Source organism: Rattus norvegicus, chromosome 15 (assembly GCF_021556685.1).
Source record: "Rattus norvegicus strain SHRSP/BbbUtx chromosome 15, alternate assembly SHRSP_T2T, whole genome shotgun sequence".
In the NCBI taxonomy this organism is placed as follows: domain Eukaryota; kingdom Metazoa; phylum Chordata; class Mammalia; order Rodentia; family Muridae; genus Rattus; species Rattus norvegicus.
Window position 1 is genome coordinate 12,240,325 of NC_141548.1, and position 26,100 is coordinate 12,266,424.

General features: G+C 45.3%; 1 protein-coding gene across 4 annotated transcripts in view; it reads left to right on the forward strand.

The window, feature by feature from the left end:
* Rarb (retinoic acid receptor, beta) overlaps window positions 1-26,100 on the forward strand; it is a 644,731-nt gene that overhangs the window by 542,102 nt on the left and 76,529 nt on the right. For all 4 annotated transcript variants that reach the window (XM_087584950.1, NM_031529.1, XM_087584951.1 and 1 more), the window contains 1 exon segment: window positions 22,642-22,783. In XM_087584950.1, the coding sequence (XP_087441076.1) occupies window positions 22,642-22,783 (142 nt within the window).

Genomic DNA, 26,100 nt, shown 5'->3' on the forward strand with positions numbered 1-26,100 from the left:
TGGATGGAACTAGAAAGTATCTTCGTGAGTGAGGTAACCCAATCTCTCTCTCTCTCTCTCTCTCTCTCTCTCTCTCTCTCTCTCTCTCTCTCACACACACACACACACACACACACACACACACACACACACACACCATACATGGTATACACTTGCTAATAACTGGATATTAGCCCAAATGCTCGAATTACCCAAGTCAAATCCACAGACCACATGAAGCTCAAGAAGAAGGATGACCAAAGTGTGGATGCTTCAGTCTTTCTTAAAAGGGGGAACAAAAATATTCATAGGAGGAAATATGGAGTCAAAGGTTGGAGCAGAGACTGAAGGAATGGCCATTCAGAGTCTGCCCCATCTGCATATACATCCCATATACATACAGCCACCAAAACTAGATAAGATTGATGAAGCTAAGAAGTGCATGCTGACAGGAGCTGGATATAGATGTCTCCTGAGAGGCTCAGTCAGAGCATGACAAATACAGAGACAAATGCTAGCATCAAACCATTGAACTGAGAACGGGATCCCCTTTGGAGGAATTAGAGAAAGGATTGAAGGAGCTGAGGGGGCTTGCCACCCCATGAGAACAACAATACCAACCAACCAGAGATCCCAGGGACTAAACCACTACCCAAAGAGAACACGTGGACAGACCCATGGCTCCAGCTGCATATGTGGAGAAGGAGGAGAAGCCCTTGGCCCTGCCAATGCTGGACCCTCTAGTGTAGGGGAATGTTAGGGTGGGCAGGAAGGGGGATGGTTGTGGAGGGTGAACACCCTCATAGAAGAAGGGGAGGGGGGTGGGATAGAGGCATATGGCCAGGAAACAGGGAAAGGGAATAACATTTAAAATGTAAATTTAACAATATCCAAGAAAAAAGAAAAAAGAAAAGAAACTGGTTCTTGCCAAGTTGTGCAGGCTTGTCTTGGATGTACTCCATAACTGAAGAAGGTCTTGAGTGTGGCATGCTTGGCAGTGTGTGCTTAACAGGGTCTCTGTCATGGGCAAGCCCATCGTGGCCACCTTAGGAAACCCCAACCTGCTGCAAACTGGGATTTTTCCTAAATTCAATGCCAAATAAAGTAGATAGCTGTTCATTACAAAACAACCGTAAGGTAAACATGTGCCTTTGCTTACCAAAAGGGCTGGCTTGTGGCCCAGCGGGAAATGTAGGTGGAAAGAGATGCAGCTTGAGGCACAGGGGTTCCCTTTACTTTCCAAAGGGTCTTGGGTTAGGGGTGTGGTGCATGGTGAGGAAGATTTTCCACTTCGGTAAACTCTTCTTTTACAGAAGAGTTATCCACTCTGAGCGTAAACAGATGCATAGGAGGGACTCTGAACAGAGTTTAGGGAAGGAATCTCTTCTTACAGGTTTATAGGAAGGAGGGCTTCTATGCCACATGGCTAGTGAGGAGTCCATACTGCATGCTTACCTTCAGGCTGGCTGATTCTCAGGCAACAAGAGGAGAAAGGAGAGCGGGGTCCCTTTAGTTTGTGTGTACCCACTGTAGCCATGATAGCTTGGAGTCTGTTACCCTGGGGCTTCTACACAAAATCAGCTATTGGAAGAGTAGTCCAGCTGCAGATGTCCATGGCCTGAGTGACTTCTGTGGCTCCTAAGAGAGCCCACCTCACCTGTACTCTCACTAAGTTAAGTGGTGCATGGGCATTTGACCACTAGGAGTGGATCAAGGCTGACAGGTATTAAAGAGACAAAAGTACATTGAGGGTGTGCACAATGTCTGCAGCAATATAGGGAAAGTTGGGGTGCGGGGGACCATGTGCTCCCACCTCCATGCCACCTTAATTGACTTGATTTTAAGCAGCTGAGTATGTTTTTGCTTCGATTAACCTAGATCCTCTGGTGCCCATGTTTCATAATGTTCCCGCACGCAGAGTGCTGCACACCTTCCCTCTGGGCCTGACAGGGTGTAAGGCTCATGCCGTCAACCCAGACTCTCTATGGCTTTAGATTGGAATTTGCCTGTGAGCCTCTAATGACAGAGGGGAAGGGCACCCAAAGCACGCGTATATCCTGCGCACATCACACGGCAGGGCCACTTCTAAAACGCTATGTTCTTTGAACTTGGCTGTGGATTTCTGTGACGTTCATCACAGGAGAAGGGCAGAGAGAAACATGCCACATATTGACTCGGGAAGCCTCACTCAGACCGTGCTCTCTGGCTGAGCCCTGGCATGCCAGGTTGTAGAACAAGAGGCGATTTGGTTGCTGCTCTAAAATATGGACCTTGTGGCTTATAGAATTATGTGTCCCATGCTATCTCTAAACACAAAGCATCTCTTCTGAATTTCAAGTCCTGGGTGGGCTAAGTAATTCTTACCTATTTAAAAGTCTAACTCCAAACCAGGTGTGTGTTTTAAACAGGCTGGATTTTATATATATATAATTGAACTTTTAAAATATGATTTTATTTATTTATTTTATGGATATGAGTACACTGTAGATGTCTTCAGACATACCAGGGCATCAGATCCCATTACAGATGGTTGCAAGCCGCCATGAGGTTGTTGGGAATTGAACTCAGGACCTTTGGAAAAGCAGTCAGTGCTCTTAAGTGAACTTTATCAAGTATTAGGTTTCGTAGGTTTTTCAGGAGATTCACAGACTGATGGAGATGGCTTTAAAGGCCTTTAATTGTCATCTGTTTCAACAGAGCCACAGGGTCCGGCGGTCCTTCACACCTCCTCCCTGCTAGAAGCAGTTCATGCAGCTCCCATCTGACGGGCTCTGTTAGCTCTCCTTACAAAGGATGTCAGCTGAGCACAGAGCACTAAGCATGAACACCATGGTCATGTTAGTCCTCTGTTCCTACCCTTCCCTGGGACACTTTGAAATCACAGCCTCACGGGAATAAGGCTGACTGGACTTCTCCAGGTTCACATGCATCCATTACCTGGGCGACCAGCTATCTGGAAATGAACTCAAGTGAGCCTCCCAACAGCCATCACCCAACAACAGTCATCACGAAAACTTGTCCATATTTGCTTTCCATACTTCATGCAGGCTCCATCCTGTGAGATAGAATGTTCTGGATATGGGAGTCTTGCTTCCCAAGGCCCCATGCAGTGAGAAGCTCCATAGGTTCTCAGAAGAGCCATGTCTGTTCACACAGTGCTAGACATGGAATGCAGAGACTTGAGCGTGCTGGGCTCTGCTACTGAGTCACATCTGCAGACCCAGGGACCACCATTGCAGAACTGCTACCTGAAGGGACTAAGGGGCCAGCACTAACAGATTCTCTAGGAATTCATAACTTTCCCCAGGTGTTGTCTGGTTCTCCAAACATTTCAAAACCCCAAACCCTGGGCGTGTACAGCAGGCGGATGAGAACATACTTCCAAAGAACACCAAGTCAATTTCTTTGTTGTCAAAGTCTCCTAGACTTCATAGAGTTGGACCAGGTTTGGATGCTTGCCCAACAACTGTGTGCCCAAGCTCTGTGTGAGCCCAAAGTTCAGTCCGTTACTCCACTCAGCAGTCAGCACTTTGTGGCATCTGTGCAGATGCTAGGAAGGTGAGTGGGCATGAGTCATAGGGCTCCATCTGCAATGTTTTCTCTGCGATCGAAAGCACTATGAGAATGGTGGGCAGAACTGAAGGCCAGCAAGGCCCTACCGTGTGGCATGGCAGCTGTTCTCCATTGAACCTGGAAAGAGAATCCTACAGCCCTAGGCTGACCGGGCAGCTCCCTCAGTCAGGTGTTAGCAGCCTTTGGGTGAGGAGCCAGTGCTTTGCTTATGGAAGGTTGTAGGAGCCACTTCCTCCCCTCAGTGTCCTCCAGACATGGTTTTCTTCTCCACAGCTGCATCCAGCTCACTTGCAAAACCTGGCATCGCCTGGCCCTCGTTCCCATTTCATTTGCCTCGTGGGTTTCTTTGCCTTGTGGAAGCTTCCATCTAATGATTTTTTATTGCAACTAGTAGGTTGGTCTTTTTGTTTTGTTTTGTTTTTGTTTTAAGTATTTTCAGGCTCTATTTTAGGCTCTTTTACAGAACCTTTGTAACTACGGAAAAAGAAACAATAGTCCTGGTTTTTAAATTCTTTTAAAATTTATTTTCTCTGAAACTAATCTTGAAATAAGGTGTTAAGAACGTGTAACTTGTCAAAGATGCGGATGTGGGACTTGAACCCGGGCTGCCAAGCTGCAAGACTCAAGTCCCTCCCAAGTTTCCCTTTCCCTCCTGGAGCTGGGAGCTGAGCACACAGCAGCCCACCGAGTCCTCTCTACGTTCCTTCTTCTAGTAGCTTCCTTGAGTTGTCGTCTTAATCATTTTGGGTCACTAAAAGAACATATTTTTTCACAGAAGAATCGGAGGGACCTCTGTATTAACATGCAACTATCAAGCTATTTTTCCATTAAATGTCTCCATGCTTACTCCTCAAAAGGGAACCAGCCACTCGTCTTGACAGCATAGCTCAGTTTGAAAGCCACGTGTCATGTGCAGCTCCTGTGTTAGAAAGCAGACGGAGTGTCCAGTGTACAAGAAAGTGGTGAGGAAGGAAAGCATTTTGGGGCCAGGTTTGGGGGAAGTTGTTTTATTTTGTTTTTCTTTTTGTGGACAGGTCTTATTATATAGCTCTGGCTAGCCTAGATCGTGATCCTTGTGCCTTCGCTTCCCAAGTGCTGGTGGGATAGATTTTTTTATTGGAAATGCTATTTATTTACATTTCAGATGTTATCCTCTTTCTGTGTTTCCCCTCTGCAAATATTCCCTATCCCATCCCCCCTCCCCTGCTTCTATGAGGGTGCTCCCCCACTCACCCACCTACGCTCACCTCATTGCCCTGGCATCCCCTACACTTGGGCCTGGAGCCTTCAGAGCAAACTATTTCTGGACAAAAATATGGGAAATTTGCTCACTGGTGGAAAAGCTAGGTGATAAGTGCTTGTGTGCACGTATGCTTCTGTGTATGTGTATGTGTGTGCGCGTGCACGTGTGTACATTTGTGAGTGTGTATGCATGCGTGAGTGTGTGAGTACATGGTTATATGTGTGCCCTCCTCATTCATGTATGTGGTCGAATTCCTTGGTCTTTGTGGTAGAGGACTGACACATGCTTTCATCAAAGGCGTCAGGGCCTGGTAAGAGCAAGCTTCTGGGAGACTCGTTTGGGGATTAGGTGTATTCCAGAGAGTGACATCAGATGATTGGCTTCTCCACCCTGTTCGGTTTTCTGGAGCAGAAGAACATTATCCTAGCTATAGTTCTTGTTGCTGTGATGAAGCACCATGACCAAAACAGCTTGGGAAGGGGAGGGGTTTTTTTGGTTTATATTTTCACATCATAGTCCATCACTGAAGGAAGTCAGGACCTGAAGGCAGGAGCTGATACAGACCGTGGAAGGGTGTTGCTTATTGACTTGCTCTTCATGGCTTGCTAAGACTGCTTTCTTATAGAACCCAGGACCACCAGTCTAAGGGTGTCCCTCCCCACAATGGGTTGCTCCCCCTCCCATTAATTGCCAAGGAAATGCCCCACATGCTCGCCTGCTTACAGCCAGATCTTCTGGAGGCATATTTTCAATTGAAGTTTTTTCCTCTTATATGACTATAGGTTGTTTCAAATTGACTTAAAACTAGCCAGCACAAGTATGATACATCTTAAAATGTCATTTAATTCCATCTTTGTTGTATGGCTTTTGGGGATGAGACATGAGCAAATGTCTTCTCACTCCAAGTAGGGAACTGATGACAGACCAAATTATCAACACGACCAAGCTCCAGCTAGGTGAAGCAGTGGGTTTACTGGGATCACTTACACAAGCCTCCCTGACTCAAAGGCAGCTACGGCACTGAAAACCTGCTGGCCACGAGCAACAATTCATAAAACTTGGAGAGCAACCCTGGAGTCCTGAGGCATGCCGCACAACACGAAGGCAGCCCAACTGGTCAGCAAGCCTCTTCCAGATAGCCTGACTGGTCTTTGTCTGTGTAGTCCTTATCGCTTACATCATCTTAGGGAGGGCAGGGGGGCCCCAAGAATCTACTTTCAGGGACTTCCTGTGAAGTTTTAGTTGTTTACTTCCTGAATCTTAACAACCATTCTTTTAGAAACTTCAAAGTCTGAATTAGACTAGAAAGTTTCTCTCTAGAGTAGAAAGTCTCATCTGAACAGAATTTATTATGTGAGGGCTCTGCCCACAAGAGGATACAGATTAACCCCACAGAGCTACCAGGTTAAAAGACATAAATCGAAAGGGAAGGAGGAGGAGGAGAAGGAGGAGGAGGAGGAGGAGGAAGAGGAGGAGGAGAAAGAAGAGGAGGAGGAGGAGGAAAAAGAAGAGGAGTAGGAGAAAGAAGAGGTGGAGGAGGAGGAGGAGGAGGAGGAGGAGGAGGAAGAAGAAGAAGAAGAAGAAGAAGAAGAAGAAGAAGAAGAAGAAGAAGAAGAAGAAGAAGAAGAAGAAGAAGAAAGAAAGAAAGAAAGAAAGAAAGAAAGAAAGAAAGAGAAGAAGAAGGAGGAGGAGGAGGAGAAGGAAAAGGAGAAGGAGAAGGAGGAGAGGAAGAGGAAGAGGAAGAAGAAATCCAGCAACAACTTTCTGGAGCTCAAGGGAGCAAGGCAAACCAGGACTCAGAACTTAGAAATAAGCAAGACTGGGAGACAAACTGGATGTGAGCAGCGGCCTTTCTCCTTTCTTATTTCTTATTCTCTGCATTAGTTAATGGCTAATCTACAGACTGTGTGGCTCTCACATAGAGCACAGTTTAAAATATTTTATCATTAATGTGACAGGGAGTTGGATAAAGAAAATGAAGCGTGATTATAAAATGCTAATTATCACTCTCAAGTGCATAGTGGGCACTTGCGAATATTTGCAGCATAATTTGCTTTATTTATTATTTTGGTTTGGTTATAAATGTTAATTCAATTGCAGATGGTATGTTGGCAATTTACAGAGCTATAAAATTATTTGGAAATCCTAATATTTTCTACCAAAATGTTCCGTTGTTGATGGATGATCTAAATTAAACCGTGCCTGCTCCTTAGAGTTAAATACATTTATTGGCAAGTAGGCTGCAGGATTCGCAGAGGGAGCTGACTCTGTTCACTCCTTCAAAAGACGATGAGATTTCTAACCCAAAGTGGAAGTTTTCTGGATGAGATGGGCATAGGAGGACAAGGTCTCTTTCCCACCACAGCCATGAGAGTGTGGCCAGGCTGAGGGCTTTCTTCACTCCTGATACAGAGCTCTGAGGACACAAACCAGTGTCATGTTTGCCTGTGTCCTACGAAAGGACTCAGAGAGCAGACTGTTGACGTCAGTATGCAGCGTGTCTCTCTCTCTCTCTCTCTCTCTCTCTCTCTCTCTCTCTCTCTCTGTGTGTGTGTGTGTGTGTGTGTGTGTGTATGTGTGTCTATGTATGTGTGTGTATGTGTGTGTGTATGGGTGTGTATGTGTGTGTATGTGTGAGTATGTGTGTGTGTGTGTGTGTGTGTGTGTGCGCGCGCACTCTGCATTTTCACTGATGACATAATATACACATTTTACACTAGGTTGTCAGACAAGGGGAAGTGGGATAAACCTTGCCTCCCACTGCATTTTATACAATCAAGGAAGAAATGGGTTATTTTTGTTGGTTTGGTTTTGGTTTTGTGTGTTTTGTTTTGTTTACATTTTAAATTCTTAAAATTGTATTAAGGAATAACATGCATTAAAAAGTTATCTTCAGCTCACTCTTAAGGATAAACAAGGTTTTTCCAGGCTGAAGAGATGGCTCAGTGTTCATGAGTGAGTAGTGTTGTTCTGAAAGACAACGAATTGGTTCCTAGCACCTATGTTAGGTGGCTACAAGCACCTGTGACTGTAGCTTCATGGTATATGATACCCTCTGGTCTCCATGGAGCACCCACATACACCCCCATCTCTCTTTGTCACACACACACACACACACACACACACACACACACACACACGCACAGACAGAGGCATGCATGCCTGTCCATCTATGTGTGTTGTGTGTGGCTGCACCCTTACCACAGAGTGAGTATTTAAAAAGGAGATAATAATTAAAAGAAATCTTCCACGACCCAGATGAGACTCCTGTCACCATGTAGTGAACAAAATGGAAACTTCGGCCTGTTTCAGTTTTGTGTTCACCCTAATTATGTAATTTAATTATATAATTTAAGGGGCCATAAAACCTGGGGTAAAAAGAATTTTTTCTAGCAAATTCCTTGTTTTCAAAAGCTGGACAACAGTAAATGTGAATCCCAGCTTCCTTCTTTTGTGTTGTTAATAAGTAAAAGAGATGCTATGAAATTACCATTACATACACGCCAAACAACCTCTTTGCCCCCAAAATAAAAATAAAAGTAAAACTTGTTTTCTTTTATTGTCAAATTAAAGGCATAAACTAGGCCGTGTCCGTGCGGTGTTCTGCTTGCGTTCATAATTAGGAGTCCACGTGTAACAACCGTGTCAGCGGCACGCTCCTTCGCTAACCCATTTGGGGAGATGTCATTCCTTACTAAGAAATACTGTGCTTAATTAATTCTTGCTCCTAGGAGGTCAACCTGGGGCACATGTTATGGCTTTAATTGGTGGTATAAATCCTGAGACCCAGGAGGAAGAACAAGCTGAGCAGTCACTCTCTTGCCTTTTGGGGAGCGTGCCATGGTGCCAACCCATCATGGACAGTGACGGCTTCTAGGTCTGATGGCTTGAGGTCCGGTCACACTGATGTTAGGATTAAAGGCTGATGCTCGATGAGAAAAGAGGTCCAGCAGCAGGTACCGGTCTCCTCCATTCAACAACAGGAGACGGCCTGCCCACCTTCTGACTGGGAAAAATATGTGTTCCTGGGAACTCCAGGTCCTACATATTAAATTATATTCATTATGCAACCCATCTGGAGTCCCTGCCAAGCCAAAACAATCATCTTATGAGCATTAGCAAAAGGAAGCAAGATGTAATTTTTTTAATTGTATACTTTTCATTTTCATTTATTTTTCCCTTTTATTGAAGAAGCCAGATCATAAGGAAACCAGCAAACCCTCCCTTGCCTCATCCCATCCAGGACACAGGCAGAAAATCCCTGGCTATGGCTTCTTGTACATGGTAGCTTGAGGTGACACGAGGCTATCTGAGGCAGAAGGCAATGGCTGGTTCAATATATTGAAGCTCACACTGTTGGGAGGTGGATTTCAGAGGGAAAGAGGACACAATGGCTGATGCCGGCATTCTCTGAAGTGGGCTGCCACAAATTACATTTGACAGAGTGGAAATGAAACTCATAAATATCACATAAGATGTAGTTTATTTTTGTGTCCTTTCATCAATGTCGGTTGGCTGGGTTTTGACTCAAGACAAAGTCTCCAGGATTTGGGACATTAGTTACTCGCTTCTGCTCTTTGCTTACCTGACTGCCAAGCTCGCACAGAATGTATAGAAATGAGGTTCCTCCCATTTGGGCCTGTGGAAATCTCAAACATCCGTCCTAGGCAGTCATATGAGGGGTTCAGTGAGCACTTTGTACAGCGCTTTGATGGCAGAGGGTAGCCCCTACTCCTGTGGACCCCACTGAGCTGGAGGGCAGGTGGCAGGTGGCTCTCTGCAGAGAGCTCCATGGGCAAATACCTACTGGAGCCAAGTGTGGTCCTGGATCTGATCTGGGAAAATATTCTGTGCAACAAAAGGCACGCAGACCACTGCCTGGGCATCTTCTGGGCCTGGCTGCCACTCCCCAGAAGCTCACCTGGGAAAACTCCTGGGTTGCTAGTTCTGAAGACTCACTTCGAATTCAGCAACTGTGACGTGCTTTGAGGCTGCCCAGTGTGCATGCATCTTTCTTGGTGACAGTCTTAACAGGTTTACAGTGTAGAAGAAACTAGACTAAATTCTGAGTTTCCAGTTGGGAATCCTAAGTTCTATAATTGGCCCTGTTTCATTAGGTGTCTCGCACAGGTTAGCAATTGTGTGTGTTATTATATATATGTGGCTATATTATAAATGTGTATTACACATATACATATATACATATATACATACATACACATACACACACACACACACACACACACACACACACACACACACACATATATATATATATATACTCAATTGCTCTAAATCAATTCTTTCCACTTGGTCAGGCAAACCCCCATGACTCCCTCTGGTTATGGCTCTGTGACATGACTGAATTTTGGAGGGAAGTGGTGGGGGGATTCTGGGCGAGGGTTTCTCGGTCATACACAGTTGCTCTTTTGTGCCTAGATGGAATGGAGAGTATCGTGTTGCCCATTGACCAAGTAGGGCCTGGAACTCACAACACTTCTGACTCCTGAGTTACAGATTACAGCTGGAAGCCCTCCTGCCAGGATTCTGTCTTCTTCTGTAAGGTTCTGTAAGGAGACAGGCCATCTCACTCTTTCTTACCCATACAGATGCAATGACAGCTTCATGGCAAGCAAACACAGCAGTTCTGGGCTTCTTCTTAATGCAGTCACTTCCCCTCAATGACTTGGCCCACCTCTTCCTGCCTCAGTCTCCTCCACTGCCACTTTCAAGAGAACAGACAAGATACCGGCACAATTAAAAGGGAAAATGGTCCACATCCCTTGCCAGTTGTGAATGAACGCAGAATACACAAAGACACAGTAGTTTGTAAATAATTCACGCCTGCACTTTTTCCCAGTCCGTAAATGAAAACACCTAAGGTGGAATGACCAGCGGGCAGTCCTTCCTTCCCCCATTGAGATAACAAGATGGGCGGAGAAAACTCACATTGGGGTGGTTTTTTTGGAGCACTGTGCAGATAAAAATTAAAAATTAAAGAGAATGCTTTGAGCGAGCAGGCTCATAAAAGCCATTTTGAAATTTAAGATTACAAATTAGTTCAAGTCTCCTTCAGAAGGACTCCTGCATGTGGGGTTCCTTTTTCCTGGGAAGGTGGAAACCTTCCCTTAACGTGATTGCCTGACGCTGTCACAGCATCTGTGATGCTGGCCAGGGTGTCCTGGACAGTTCTCTTATGCACCAGAAGCCAATTCTTGACCTTATGGCATTATCCTCAGGGGACCTTGAAAACAAACACGAGTTGGGGTGAGATGCAAGGGTCCCCAGAGTAGATTGAGGGTAACTCAAAGAGTACCTGCATTCCTCTCTTGAGGAAGAGCTTGCAGGACCTGCCGGGATCTATCCACCTGCACAACTCCCAGGGGCTGCAGCAGGAGAATCGCTCCCTCCAAACCCCTCAAGTCTGGAAACAATGTTGCCTGGCTAACTGTGTTCAGAAGACTGCATGGCCCTTTGCTGGTTCGTGTAGTTCATTTGTGATTTATGGAGCCTAGCTCTGGTTTTTTCCTACGCCTGCCTGTGAACATCTCCTAATTACCCATTGGAGAAAACTGGACAGAAATCTCCTTTCAGAGATTGTGTGCGTTCCAAGGAAAAGGGCCAAACCCGTCCAAAGAAACGTTTGGTCTTGTTTGATCTAAGGAAAATAAGCCCCAAACTCCACAATACACATATGGTTCAAATACCCTGGTGTGTTTGGATCAAGTATTCAAAAGAAACACACCCTCCCATGTTATCTCCTTTGCCCTTCTGGAAACCATCAGAAGGATGAACGTTGTTCCCTGGACCCATTATCTCTAGAGAGGAAGACTAGGGTGAGGCCCCCAAAACTCCAGGTGAGCCTTCCTACCCAGGAGCAGGGACACAGCATTTTTTCTTTTTTCTCATCTTTATTAACTTGGGTATTTCTTATTTACATTTTGATTGTTATTCCCCTTCCCCGTTTCCAGGTCAACATCCCCCTAACCCCTCCCCCTCCCCTTCTCTATGGGTGTTCCCCTCCCCATCCTTCCCCCATTACCAACCTCCCCCCAGCAATCACGTTCACTGGGGGTTTAGTCTTAGCAGGACCAACGGCTTCCCCTTCCACTGGTGCTCTTACTATGCTATTCATTGCTACCTATAAGGTTGGAGCCCAGGGTCAGTCCATGGATAGTCTTTGGGTAGTGGCTTAGTCCCTGGAAGCTCTGGTTGGTTGGCATTGTTGTTCATATGGGGTCTCAAGCCCCTTCAGCTCTTCCAGTCCTTTCTCTGATTCCTTCAACAGGGGTCCCGTTCTCAGTTCAGTGGACTGCTGCTGGCATTCGCCTATGTATTTGCTGTATTCTGGGTGAGACACAGCATCTTTAGAGCAGGCTTTGACACCAGGGACTGCCAAGTCCTTTAATAAGCCCTCCTTGGGCCCCAGGAAGCTCTCTGCAGCCAGACTGCAGAGGGGATGCAGTTTTGATGTGGGCAATGGAGGAATGTGCAGCTTTTCACGAAAGATAGATGTTCCTTCTGTCTAAAGGCAGCAATTTTTGAAAATGAAGCTGAGTGTTTAGAAATAAGGGCTCTGTCAGGGAAAATAAAACAGCTCCCGCTACATCCATTAGGTGGCCTCTAATTGAAAGCCAGAGAGCCATCTGAGTCACGGGCAGGTGCCTCTTTCACTGTCCATGGCCTCTGGTGTGGTGAGAGGCAGCCGCTCTGCATCAGCCAGAATTGGACAGAACAGAGACAGGAAAACAGGCTTAAAAATTAATTCTGTGTATTCTGCTAACTTTTCTCTCCATAGAGTGGGAGCCGTACATGTACACTGAAAGCCTTGGAAACAACAGTAGCTGCACAGTGCACTTCTCCCAAGCAGGCGCTCGGGTAGAGACTAATGTGCTAATTGTAGGCAAGTTCATGGTGTTTAAAAGAACTTTACCTTTCCATTGGGGACCTATTTGATCTCAAATCTTGGCCGCGTGCTGATATAATGTAGCTACTTTAATATTAAAGATCGAGAAAGGGGAGCCTGTAGGTGAAATTTCAGCCCATCTCCTTGCTAATTTGGTGAGAGAGAAGGGGAGTTGGAATAAATCACTAAATTAGCATCTCTGCCTGAATTTATGATACTGGGGCCTTGCTGCTGGAAATATCACTTCCCTTTCCTTATTCGGAGAATGTTCTGGGGAAGGAAGTGGGGGAGGGGGCCAATCAAGGATAAGGTATAATGACATAGCTATGTGCAGCCACCATAAGGAGTTCCATGGCTTTCTGTGCTACCCTAAAAATTTAATTTCAAAAAGCAAAGAAGAGAAGAATTTTGATGGCTATCCATTCATTGGGTTTGGGGTCTCTGCTGGCCTTGCCCCTCCTATGTTAGTATTCCAGGGGCTTTCACCCCCAGAGAGTGAAATATAGCTCTTCCTGCCAAGGTGAACTGTCTTGTACATACACAAGGCAGCACCCTGTTTTAAAATTTCTAATAGGCTGTGTTGATGACTGGGAACAAGAGCATGGTTTCCTGAGGGTCTGCCTCTCCTCTCTGATGGCGTGTGAGCGTGCGTGATGCACAGGACACTGACCACTTCTGTGCTTGTGGCTGTGACTTGGGATGATGCCTTCTCAGGTCAGACTGTCGTCTGGCGCCAACCTGGCTTTTCCACACAAGGACAGGCTCCATTTTGGAAGCTCGGTCTTGAGCAGTATTTTCTAGATAAGTGAGATGAGATCCCACTCCCTCAACTCCCTCATAGCAGTGTCTACTGCAGCAAGGCGAGGTCTCTTTCCCTGTTGATTTCCAGATGCTGGGTTTTTGAAGGCACAGCTGTGAGTGTCTAAGTTGCCTGCCTCTTCTGGCCCTACACCGCCTTGGACTTCTTTCCTTTCCCCTTCAGCTTTAGAATGGAAATGTGTATAAAGTCATTGAGAAAAATACTACCAGGAGGACTCTAAACTGGCCTTGAAAATTCAACCCACTTGAGGTGGAAGGAAAAGGCCCATCAAATTGCAGAGAGCCATCTTTCTCTCTACTAATTTAGGTCTTTAATGCCCTAAAACATTGTAGATCCATCATAATTATTGGTATCTGTGAAAGGGCTTTGAATTATGTGCTGTGAGGGGTTGCCATGGCAATCTTCAGTATCACTGGGAGTGTTACGACAGAGCCAAGTCCTGCCTGTGTCAGTGGTGAGCACTGCACACCAGATTTTCAGACTTTAAGATTCATGCTCTTTTGCAAAGCATTTTAGAGTGTAATGGAGTACATTCTGACTCTGTTTCCTTCTGCTAACATTCTTGACCCTCCTTTCCAGTCCAGACAGGAATCTGTAATTGAAGTGCAGATTATCTTTATGACTGATGCTCAGAACAGTGGGGCCTCTCACTCCTGGGCTTTAGCTAAGGAGCTATTCTGGTACATTTTCTCCATAAAATAACCGAGAAGTTAAAAGCTTCAAATTCTTTGGCTTCTTGCCTTGCTCTATCTAGTGTAACCATAACTGTGTGTTGGTAACTATGGGAGACACTGTGGAAGGGCACCAAAGAACTGACCCATGTAATCTAGAGAGCAGATGGCTTTGGTTGGTTTAAAAGAAATGGTCTCAAGTTAAAGAATACTCTGGGAGCCCAGTGAATCCCTTCACTGTAGAAGCTGTTCTGCTCTTGGTGCTGGAGATTTTCTTCTGCAACTTTAAACTCTCAACATGCAATCAATGTGCTCCCATGTATCATCTTTACCTCATGTACCCTTCTGTACTAGAGTTCTTGGGATAATCCATTTGTTGCCCCAACCCTGTTTTCTTGACCTTCTTCTAGATTGTTCTGAATTGGGGTGAATCTCCAATACAGTTGGGGACATCCAGAGATCAACAGTTAAGCTTCTGAGCCCTCCTGGAGTTTCACCTCATGATCCCAGTCTTGGAAAGAAAATTTTATGCAACTATGGAAAAGTTCTTAGTGTGCCTGCTCCTCCCCCTGCCATGGCCTCCCAGAGTCCCCTAGTAAGAAAGTAAACACCATAGTCAAATACAAACAACAGGAAAGCTTTGCCTTCCTGGCTCTTGCTAAGGCAGTGAAATTTCTCAGAGGCATCTCAAGGGAGTGCAGGGGAGTCAGTGACTATGGGGACTACCTAATTCTGTCTGATCCCTAGCCTCTCAACAGCCTGCTCAAGCAGAAGAACCTGGGGACTCTCAGACGCCATGAGCTCAAGAAAGAGAAAGGCCCAGACTACCCTGGAAATGCTTGTTTCTCTAAAGACATTCTGTACCATGAACCCATGTGGTCCTGTGAGAGCACATGCTCACAACTCATCCATTGAAATGGTCATTTTCATTAACAGCTTGGGGCGTTTGACTAATTTAGAGGATCACTAATTAGAACAGGATTATGATAATTAAGCTTTCATGAAGCTTCGTCGTTTATAACCTTTATTTCCCCCAATATCATATGTTTTTTCAACTAAATTAAAATATTTGATTCAATGGGTCATCTCTTCTGACCATAGGTTTATTTGTTTGTTTTTTGTTTTGTATGAATTATCCAGCAGTGTTTCTTCACGAGGTTCTGTTCACAGTTAGCCTAGGCCTGTGCCCTTCTTGGCATGCTCAGAGTCTGGAAGTGTGGGCCTTAACCACCACTGGAGTAAGTGCAGTCCCTTGGCCAAGAGCAGAGGCCACCTCTCTTAACCAATCACAGGCAGTTTTAACTAACAAGGGTTTAAAGGGACTGAGAGCAATGGTTCCTGGGACTGAGGGAAGTTGATCTCTCGGAGGGAACCTCACCTGACAGAGTCTGGGAAAATGACTCTACGTGCAGAAACGGTGTTCTGTCTGAGCTCGCCATCGAGCCTTTGCACTCACCTTATATCGCTGTTCATTTTTGTTCCCTGACCTCCCAGCCTGGGACCCAGTCCTGGCAGGGATCTATTTACTTATTTAAAAAACAAAACAATCTTCATCCCCTCCCTCTGGGGCAGCTGGACTTCCTTCTGTGGAACAGAGATGAGGAGAAACTGTTCGGAGAAACTGTACTTGTTCCTTCATCCGGCAACAGGCAGCCCCAACTTAACACCAGCTGGCTGGCTTTGCCTTAGGTCCGTGCCTGCCATCTCAGAAGGAAACCCTCCATCATCACAGCAGTCACTGTGTTTCCTCTCTTTCCCTCTCTCTCACCCATTGTCTTTTCTGCTGGGTGGATAGGGTCTTCACTTTTCTGCCTGCCACAAGCCTGCTATTTAAAACTTCCCAGATGCTGTCACGAACGGGCTTCCAGCCACTGAGGGTGTTTCTGTTTGTTTAAGGCAACATGTTTCCTGGTCTTGCAACCTTGCTTCCCAGAATGGCCAGAGGATTATTCCACAGTCCCCCAAACCCCTACCCCTGCTGATGGCAGGTCTGGGAATATGACTGTTGTCTGCTGTCCTCAGCAGTCCATGATCTGGGTGGTCACCCGACTACTCTTTGATTGAGATAGGCTTGGTGGGATAAAACACATAAGGTTCCTGGATCCCTTTCCCTTTGAACTTAACCTGGTAGAGAAATTAATTAGGCCACAGCTCAGCTCATTCGTATGGTCTGTTCTACCCCATTTCTGTGGCTGTGATAAAATATCATGACAAAAAAGAACTTAGGGGATAAAGATTTTGTTTCCACTGACATTTTCAAGCTACAGTAATCATTTCAGGGAAGTCAAAACAGCCAGTCATATCACATCCACAATCAAGGACAGGGGAATGATTGCATATATGTTTAGTGCTCAGCACATTCTCAATACTTAGTTCAGGACTGTTTGGTAAGGAATGGTGTTAACCACAGTGGCCCGAGTCTTCACACATCAGTTATCAATCAAGACAACCCCCTATATAGACATGCCCGATAGCTCACTGAGGCTCTCCTCCAGGATAGTCTAGGGTGTTTCGAATTAACAATTAAAGCTAATTACACCATGTCCCACACTACCTTTTGAGTGACATTCTCCTGACTCAGTGTTTTTTTTTGTGACTAAAAATGATGCCAAAATAAAGTTTTCACTTAGTGCTTAACCTTAAACCACTGTAATATACGCTACACATCTAAGCCTGATTAGTCAGCTGTCAAGTTCGACACCCGCACTGTCAGAATAACACAGCATGACTCCTCACAAGCAGCTGTGTATAAACTGAAGCGGGTTATGGCGATACTATCTCAGAGTAAAGATTACTGGGCTATTATGCTCTTGCCCAGTGAAGGCCAGGTCAGGTATTATATGCTTATATTGTTTCCCAGTTCCCAACAACTAACATCATCGTCGTCGTCGTCGTCATCATCATCATCATCATCATCATCATCATCATCATCATCATAGTAATGTAACTTTTGGTCAAGTCAAGAACTCCCAACTCCCTTGGCAGTTTTAGATAACCATAATTCTGACCCTGGCCTCTTTTGCATAGAAGAGTACAGTGCCTCCCTAGTCCATACTTGGTATTCCTTCAAGGGCTTTGAAGTCTGAACACAGTCCCTTCTTCTGTTGTCTCCTATGCACTCCCATCATTCACTCTGTGCCCCCAGAAAACACTGCTGCTCACATTCTACCCCTTCTCTAGAGCCTGGGACCAATGATGAGTCTCCTCTGACTCATTTGAACCCCCATTGCTTTCATTTACTCAGTCAGGATTTTATTGTGACCTACTATGTGCTAAATACCACACCAATCTTTTCTATGGCTTGCTTCTGTAGAGTTCTTCCCACATTGCTTGTCGGTTTAGCTGAGGTCAAATGTAGTGTTCTGACCGCATTGCTCTGCGGCATCGTTAGCAGAGCTCCCTGGTCATATTCTCTCATACACTGTGTTAGTTTCTCCTCTGTTACTATGATAGACAAAAAGAAAGGGTTTGTAGCAGCGCTAAACGGGGACCAAATGTTCAAACATAGAAATACATAGAACACATGTTATATTCAACTCACAGCTCAGACTGATGAAGCCATGACGAAGCCTTGCCATTCACACCAGTCAGTTGACGTTAAGTTACTGATCAACGAGGAGACGAGGGAGCACACGCTCATGGAACTGGGAGGGCTTGGCCCAGAAGAATGCAGAGACTGCCAGCACTGTTCTTTCCAATTAGAGACTCACTATTTTAATCACAGTATTGTGTGAGAATTCTTCTATAAGGAACCTTTAAGGAACCAGGTCTTTCTAATAGCAAGAATGATCACTTGCCAAGCTCTTGTTCTCTGACAGGCGCTGGACTGTGGCTGATGCTTGCCCATCCAAGTGGGTAGGAACTTGCACATGAGGGAACTGGGGCCTTAGCTCAAAGCTACAGAAGCAGTTAAGTGGTGGGGTCAGAATTAAAATCCACACAGGCCCGAATTAAAACCTAGCTCACAACTGTAGACCAGTGTCTCAATTTTAAAATTCGGCCTCTGTGAAAGATAAAAATTCAGCCTCTGTGGAAGATAAGGAGTACTGTTACACATGACACCATCCAGAAGCTACGAAACTAGACATGGCCAGTGGATTGGGAGGCTCTAGAGCCATGCTTTGGAAGTGTTAAATGGGAGAATGTGGCTCAACTTAGTCACATGACAAAATATGATGGGGGTGAGCCAGACCACTTCTTTCTGTGTCCTTTATGAACAAGCAGGTTCAAGGTATTCATCCACTGAGGGAACTTGGAAGTTTAGGTATTTAGGTACAGGAAGATATTTGAGTCGCTTTTGTTTTAGGATAGTTTCTTCGCTGACTATAATAGGAAGTGAGGCACAGCAGCGATCTTCCATATCCCCAGGTGAGACAGAAATAGTCTCAGCTGGTTGTGAGCACCCATTGTGGTGAATAAAGGAGCCACATGGCTCTAACATGAATCCCTGGTTTTGTCCTCCGTAGCTAGGGATCCTGACAAGATTTGATAGATATGACATAAGAACAGTTGAGAACTTCACAGACAGAAAATACTAGAGACTCGAAAATACTGGTACGCCTTCCTGATGTGGGAATGAGTGACCTTCGTGTTGCCAGCTTTGACTCTTCAGACAGCAGAATCCATAGTCAATAAAATCATGGTTAATCAATGGAAGTTGTAATCATCCATTGAAAGTGTTAAGCACTCAACAGAAGTCATGATTGATTTGAAAACATGGGGAGTGGCCAACAGAATCATGGTTGACACCAGTCAGTTGACACACACAAGTCAGGGTTTGTCAACAGAATCCCCACTGACAAAGCTGATGCCCACTCCTTGATCAGCAACTTTTTCCTTGTTTTGTTGAAAGAAGCATTGTGATTCCCCCTCTTAAGTGCAAGCAATGTCATCCTAAGGAATGCATTTAATGTTAACGGATATCTTAAATGAAGTGAGGTGTGAATCCAAAACTACCTTATAGGCTCTGCTTATGACTTGAACATCATCATTCATTCAATCAACAATTATTTATTGAATTATATGTCAAATTCTGCCACAGCCCTAGTATACACTATCCTGCTTCCTTGACAGTCTCTTTCACCACATCCAATCATTCCAGGAAGCTGTAGTGGACACTGTGATGACACCAGTGTGTTTGCTGCAGTTACAGGAGCCAGCCTCCCTGCCAGTCTCATGTTATAAAGACCCGGGCACCAGAAAGCATGGCAGTCCTGAAGCCCCATGTTGGGAAAATTCATTATGTCTTTGGACTCTGTAGACTGTGACCATGGCCACCATCTGGCGTTCCTCATGCTACCCATGTAACCTTGAAAGCAGACAGTACTACCACTTAATACTTTAACTTTCCTTGAATGAATGAATGAATGAATGAATGAATGAATGAAGCTTATAAGAAGGAATACCAAAGCTTCTAGGAGAAAAGCATCCTTCTATGTATCAGTTACAAAAGGCTTTCTTGATGACGCACTCCCTGGGATATCTGGGGTAAAGAAAGGTTAGAAGTATGAGGGTTGGGGTCAAAAACTGAGTCCTAAAGTCTCAGCCACAAGCCCCGTGTCACTACCAAAGGGTCTCAACTTCAAGTCTGCCATAGGTATTCACCTGAAGGCTTTCCCTTAAGGCCATTTCATGACTCTGAGAGGACTGCAAATGGCACTGGAGTCCTTGCTGTCCTGTAAGCTTCTAGCTAATATAGAAAACTCCCACTCCTGCTCATTCCAGGGGAAGATGTATCTCTCCTTATACTTCTGACACTGCACTTTCCTGACCATCCTACTCTTTACTGTCTGGTACTGTGTTGCATTTGTAACCCAAGACTGGGCATCTGGAAAAGACGATGTCAGTGTGTCCTCCAGTCCCTGATCGAGGAGCAGAGAGCTCAGCTGTATAAAGTTGTGACCAGCTTATGACACAGGGACAGTGAGGAGGCTACTGGCAGGGGCTTGACTTCCAGGGCAGGGGCAACCTCTCAGCTGGGTCTGCCCTCTCCTGCCTTTTACCAGATACAAGCCACTCTGAATCTTCCCATAATCAGCCTCTTGTTCCTTCCCCTACAGGCGTTTACTAGCTACTGGCTTCAAGAACTATTATATGCGAACCTCTGAAGCCCATTTTTTAACACCCAAGGCCAATCGTGTAAGGCCTTTCATTGTGAGTCAGACATATATGTGGCTTTAAATCACATTGAATCACATGATAAAAACATGAATTCCCTCAGAATTTCTTTAAAAAAAAAACTCATGAAATTCGGATAATGCCACTGATATTAACTCGTATTCTGTCTCAGCAAAGAATGGGGCAAACCAGAGTTCCACGCCATCCATAAACTTAACTCTCCACGGGGCATGAGATTCCATTTGAACATTGGCTCACTGGGCTTTCTATGCTTACAGCGCAGGCTTCCCAAGCAAGCCAGAGATAAAACAATTCCATCTTGACGCTCAAGAATCCTATACAAAATTATTAAATCATCAGTGGCCTGGGGCTTTGTGCCCCTCCTCATCCACACGTAGTTCTGGAAGCTTCGGCCTCTAGCAGGGTTGAGGTTTATGCAGGATGGCATAAGTTGTGGGTGACACAAAACTCCATAAGAATCACAGACAGTCTCTGTTTACCCAACACACGGATCAAAATACCTCCCAGCATGCATCACAGTCGGCAAGGGTTCTGCCAAGCTGGGAGTGATTTCCTGAACCTGAGACCTGCTGACGCCCAGCCAAAGTCTGATCTGGAAAATTAAGAAGTCGTATTTGGTTTCAGTCATTGTTTCTGAGCCATGCTGAGGGGTAATTAGTGATGGATAAAGTTCTTCAGTTTGCTCTTATTTCCCTTGAATATCATGGTATTCTTTTTCTGTGCTCCCCAGTCACCTACAATTTGCCGAACCGAATATTTGGGTTTTAATAAATGAAAAGGGCACCCGTGGTTCCCGTCTCTTTAGTTCCTCACACACACACACACAAAGACTATCACCTCCACCGTGTTGTTCTTTGTCAAGGAGTAATTTTTTTTTTAATGTTGAGTTGGTACCTCTGAGAACCAGGGGTGCTGTGTAGTGTTCTGAGAAAGGCCGTTCTGCCACAGAAGCACACACTTCTGAGGTTCCAGGACACTGGTGACCTGTTGGTGATTCTGATCATCCTTATAACACCAAAGGTAGAAAATTAAATCACATTTTTTTGAAAAAATGTGTGTGGGGGGGGCTACTGATAACTCAGAAGTCTTAAACCAGATGTCCAGTCTCTTACAGTGAAACCATGCCAGTAACGATATGTCTATTTAGACTCTCAAATCCTAGGTGGGGCACCTGTGTGAAAATCCTGTGCAACGTGCACTCCACAAGCATTCTTGGCGCACAGTGGAGCACTAGCAGTCGTTAGTCAGGCTCCTGCCATGATAGTCCACTACAGGCGAGGTTGTGCTCACATGAGAAGACTGTTCAGCATATTTCCTGCCTTCAGAAAAATGGTTTGTAGAGTGGTTGTAAATCCCACCGCAACTGGTCAGGTAGAGCCCCATGCTTTTAATACTCGGGGCGGCAGCTTATCGGGCAAGCATTTTATCACCTGCTATGCCCTCATGTTGATTTGAACAAGCGGCACTCCATTAACCACGGCGGTAGAGCTGTCTGGTAGTAACTGGGGGACAGAAGAGACGTGAGGTCCCTACTTTGGAACCTAAAGTTTGCTCCATTTTGTGAGCGTTTCACGCACTCTCTGGATCTACTGCTGAGTTTATCAAAGCCTTCTCGGGAAGTTAAAGCAGTGGCAACCCGCTCAGCACAGACATGTAAATAAAGCCAAATAAAAATTGTATTTTATTTATTAATGAGAAGACTAAATGCAAAGCTAGCTCAAAAGGATGACAGGAGGGACATATAGGTATATAGTAGATCAGTAAGTAGAGATATGTAGTAGGTAGGTAAGTAGATACATAGTAGGTAGGTGAGTAGATACATAGTAGGTATGTAGTGTGGTAGATATATAGTAGGTAGGTAAGTGGGTAGTTACTTTAGGATGACAGAAGGGTAATGTAGATATCTAGTAGGTAGGTAAGTAGGTAGTTATGTTAGCTAAACTGGCATGGGTTCTAGCTCTGTTTGAAGTTTTCCAAGCAAATCAACTTGATATTTGTTTTAGTAAGACATTCGTTTGGCAGCCATCTCTAGTTTTGACAGAAGGGTCTTTGGGGCAAAGGAGTTAAGAAGAGCATGCCACAGCCCCTTGGAACATGTGAGCTGCCAGGGGTGAGTGCTGGGAACAGAACCTGTGTCCTCTGCAAGAATAAGCCACTGAGCCATCATTTCTCTAGACCCGGGGTTTGGGGTTTTCAGTTCAGCTTCTTGCAGCCATCCTGTTTTCAGCAGACAAAGCCCAATGTGCATCCCAAGGTGGGCTCTGGTCTCGTGTGGAGCTAGCTGTTTATCTGCTCATCTTCTTGCTCGCAGGGCTTTTTCCGACGAAGCATTCAGAAGAACATGATCTACACTTGCCACCGGGATAAGAACTGCGTTATTAACAAGGTCACTAGGAATCGATGCCAGTACTGCCGCCTGCAGAAGTGCTTTGAAGTGGGCATGTCCAAAGAGTGTGAGTGGAATCTCCGTTTACTTATCTCTGTATAGATTTGCTCGGCTTCTAAGATCCAACCGTCAAGAGCTTTAACAAGGGACATTCAGAGGTCACAAAAATGGCATGCCACCATGGCCAGGTACAAAAAGAGATGGCGTAAAAAAAAAAAAAAAATAACCATGAAGACTCTGACAAGTTTGAGTGGTTGCTCCAGTCTTAGGAGTGGCTGTGGATTCCAGAAGGGTTCCTGACTCAGTGAGGTTCTCTCGAGCTGACAGTCAGTGCAGCCATGACCCTCTGTATCCTCATCCCGACAGCGGGAATACTGTAGCAAGGGGTGAAGGAGACAAAAGGCCGTAAGACTTGGGGAAGTAATGCCTATTTGTAGATGGGAGGCATGGTGCACACTTGTTTTAGAAGGATCATTTGGGTGCTGGGGGCACTGAGATTTTTCTCAAGTTGAGTTAGCTTTTCTCTTCAAAACCATTCCTTCCCAACGAGAATAACAAAAATACTTAAATGAGTTAAAATTGCTTATTGGGGGGGCTGGGGATTTAGCTCAGTGGTAGAGCGCTTACCTAGGAAGCGCAAGGCCCTGGGTTCGGTCCCCAGCTCCGAAAAAAAGAACCAAAAAAAAAATTGCTTATTGGGCCATAAGCATCTGATACTAGGGAGTTGACAGCAGATTTATTGGTGTAGATGGATGTTATAGACACGGATTTTTTTCCATTATTTACATTTTTCTCCTTGATGCTTCTATGTAGAATAGAATATGACGGCAAATTGTTCAGCCATCAGGCCTAAAGCATCAGAGGGATGCGTCCCAGGTGAATGGGCCAGGCAGCAGGCACCCCAGGTGAGACCCAGAGGGCCTCGCTACTTCTTCATCCATCCCTTAGGGGATGTCGAAAGCTCACTGCAGATGAGTCCTTAGGCCAGGTCCTCCTCAGGAACCTGGAGATGTCTTTGCCCTCCAGGAGCATAGGGCAAGAAGCCAGATACCCATCGTGATTTTACTATGCATTAGAAGAGCATGTGTGAACCAACAACTTTTGTCGTAACCTTAAAGAGGAGCCTGGACTGCTCCAGCGGTGTCAGGCTTCTTGTGTTACCAACCAGCCCAGGGACTGCAACGGCTGTTTCTCAGAAGACAGACACACACTTCTTAGCACTGTTTCTTCCTCTGGCCGATTGCTTGGACTTCTACTCTTCAGGAATAGGATTAGCATGGTTCATCTTATGCCAGCTGGCTGTCCATTCTAACCACAGTGCTCAATTCACTGAATGTACCTAGGCCAGTTTCAAGAGAGAAAGTTTAGACGGGTTGGACAGATGTACTCTCCTTTCCAAAGCATGTGAACAGAAAAGCAAACGATCACATTGGAGAGTCATCTGCAGGACAAGGTGGACCTTCTAATGGAAAAGCAGATGACCTAAAGCAAGCTTTAGACAGCAGCCCTGGATGGCAGTGCCAGCCCACCCCATGGCCTCGGCCTTCACACCATTCAATTAGGTTTACCAAGAGATAGTCATCATGGCCTTTGGAGTCAAAGTCCTGTTCATACATAGAGTTCCCAGGAACAAGCCTGAGCGAGGCAACCAGTCAGAAGGGCTGTGTGCAGACCATTCCCTCTGGGTAGCTCTATCTGTACAAGTCAGATCGTGTGGCCACATATCATCCAGTTACTTGATCTCTCCAAATGGAGTGAGTTACTAGCAAGCAAGAAACCTGGACCTGGGAAGCCAATGTTCAATTATCTTAGGGCCGACCTTTCTCCCCTGCCGGGAAAGGCCTGCTGACCTGAAATGACTGTGTTATTTACATAAGTGACACCAGGAGGGTCACCTGATGTTCTGGTTTTGGTCTGACATCCATGCCATGATATTTACCTGGGTGACATTTGGCAGGTCACCTGATGCTCCTATGCTGGTCCTGTTGACATAGAGGTCATATGTATTTTTGTGGGAGAACTTCAACTCAGACTAAGGTTATAAATGAGTAAGTCAGATGTGAACTAGGAGAAAATCAGTAGTTTTGTATTTATTTTGTGTGGGTTGGAGACCCATTTCCTGCTTATATTACTTAAAACCCATATCCTGTTTCCCTGTCAAAATTGGCAGCTTAGTTGGCAATTAAAAAAAAATAAATGTTTACACACACAGGAAAACCCCAGCTTCAACTCTCAAGGAACTTATCACCTTAATTAGATTTAAAAATATAGAAATGGGAAGAAAATGGGATCGTTATGTCCAACTACACAAAAATAAATATTTTTCTTAGAAGGAAATCAGAGGAGAAATAAGTACTTGGAACGCAGAAATTGCATCTAATAGAGTGCTTTTTTTTTTAAAGCTGAAACAAAAGGAAGCAGACTAATATGAGAATTGTAGCCAATTACCCCACACCATACATAATGGAGAGGAGGCCTGGAGTAATAGACGCTTCTGGAATGTTAGAACTGAAAAGGGATCTTAGAGATTCTTTTCACTTGCTTGACACGTAAGCACACCAGTGCCTAGGAAGGCGACGTGCCGGGAATCTCTTCCGTGCAAGGAGAGCCACGTCTCCAACTCAAGCATGACTCTTCTCACCCACTATTTTCAGCTCGGATACTCCTACTCCATGGAGCTTGTGGATTTGTTAGAGTCACTGGGCAAGCAAGATACTCCTCAGAGATCCCAGGAGTGCCTGAGATACAAGCTGTGCTCTCCAGGGTTGTGGAACCAAAAGCTAGGCACTGAATCCATAATCCTCTTGCGGAATGCAGGAGCTATTATGAACCAAGAGATCTTGGATTTGGGAGGTAGAAAACAGAGCCCTGTTGGCCAGGAAGGAGAGAGCCCTGGACTGAAAGTGACAGAAGCTCAGACGAGCTCCTCTGAAAACCAGCATATAGCACAGTCCGTGTGAGTTACTGGCTTAGAGGCTTGTGTGCCTTTATCTTCAACCACGCTGTGTGTGTGCTACTGCTGCCTTCCTAGTTGGAAATCTGTCCCTTAAGGCTGGCAAATATGGCCACCAGAAGCTCCAGGTTTTTCCTGGAGGAAGGAGGGGAGGGTGGAAGTAGTGAATGAGTGAGACAGACAGAGAGACAGAGACAGAGAGACAGACTCGGATCATGATCATACCACCACAGTCTAAGCTGTGGTTCTGTTGGTCTGATTTGTATCATATATCCCTCTGTGAACACAATTGACTGTTGTCACTGGTGTGTGTCATATGCCAGCCCATCGAGGCTAGGGCTGAAGTTTAATTTACCCCAAGAAGAGAGCCAAAAGCACAAAGAAAGTATCCCTTAGCATAGAATCAAAAAGATAGGAGTCAGTATGATGCT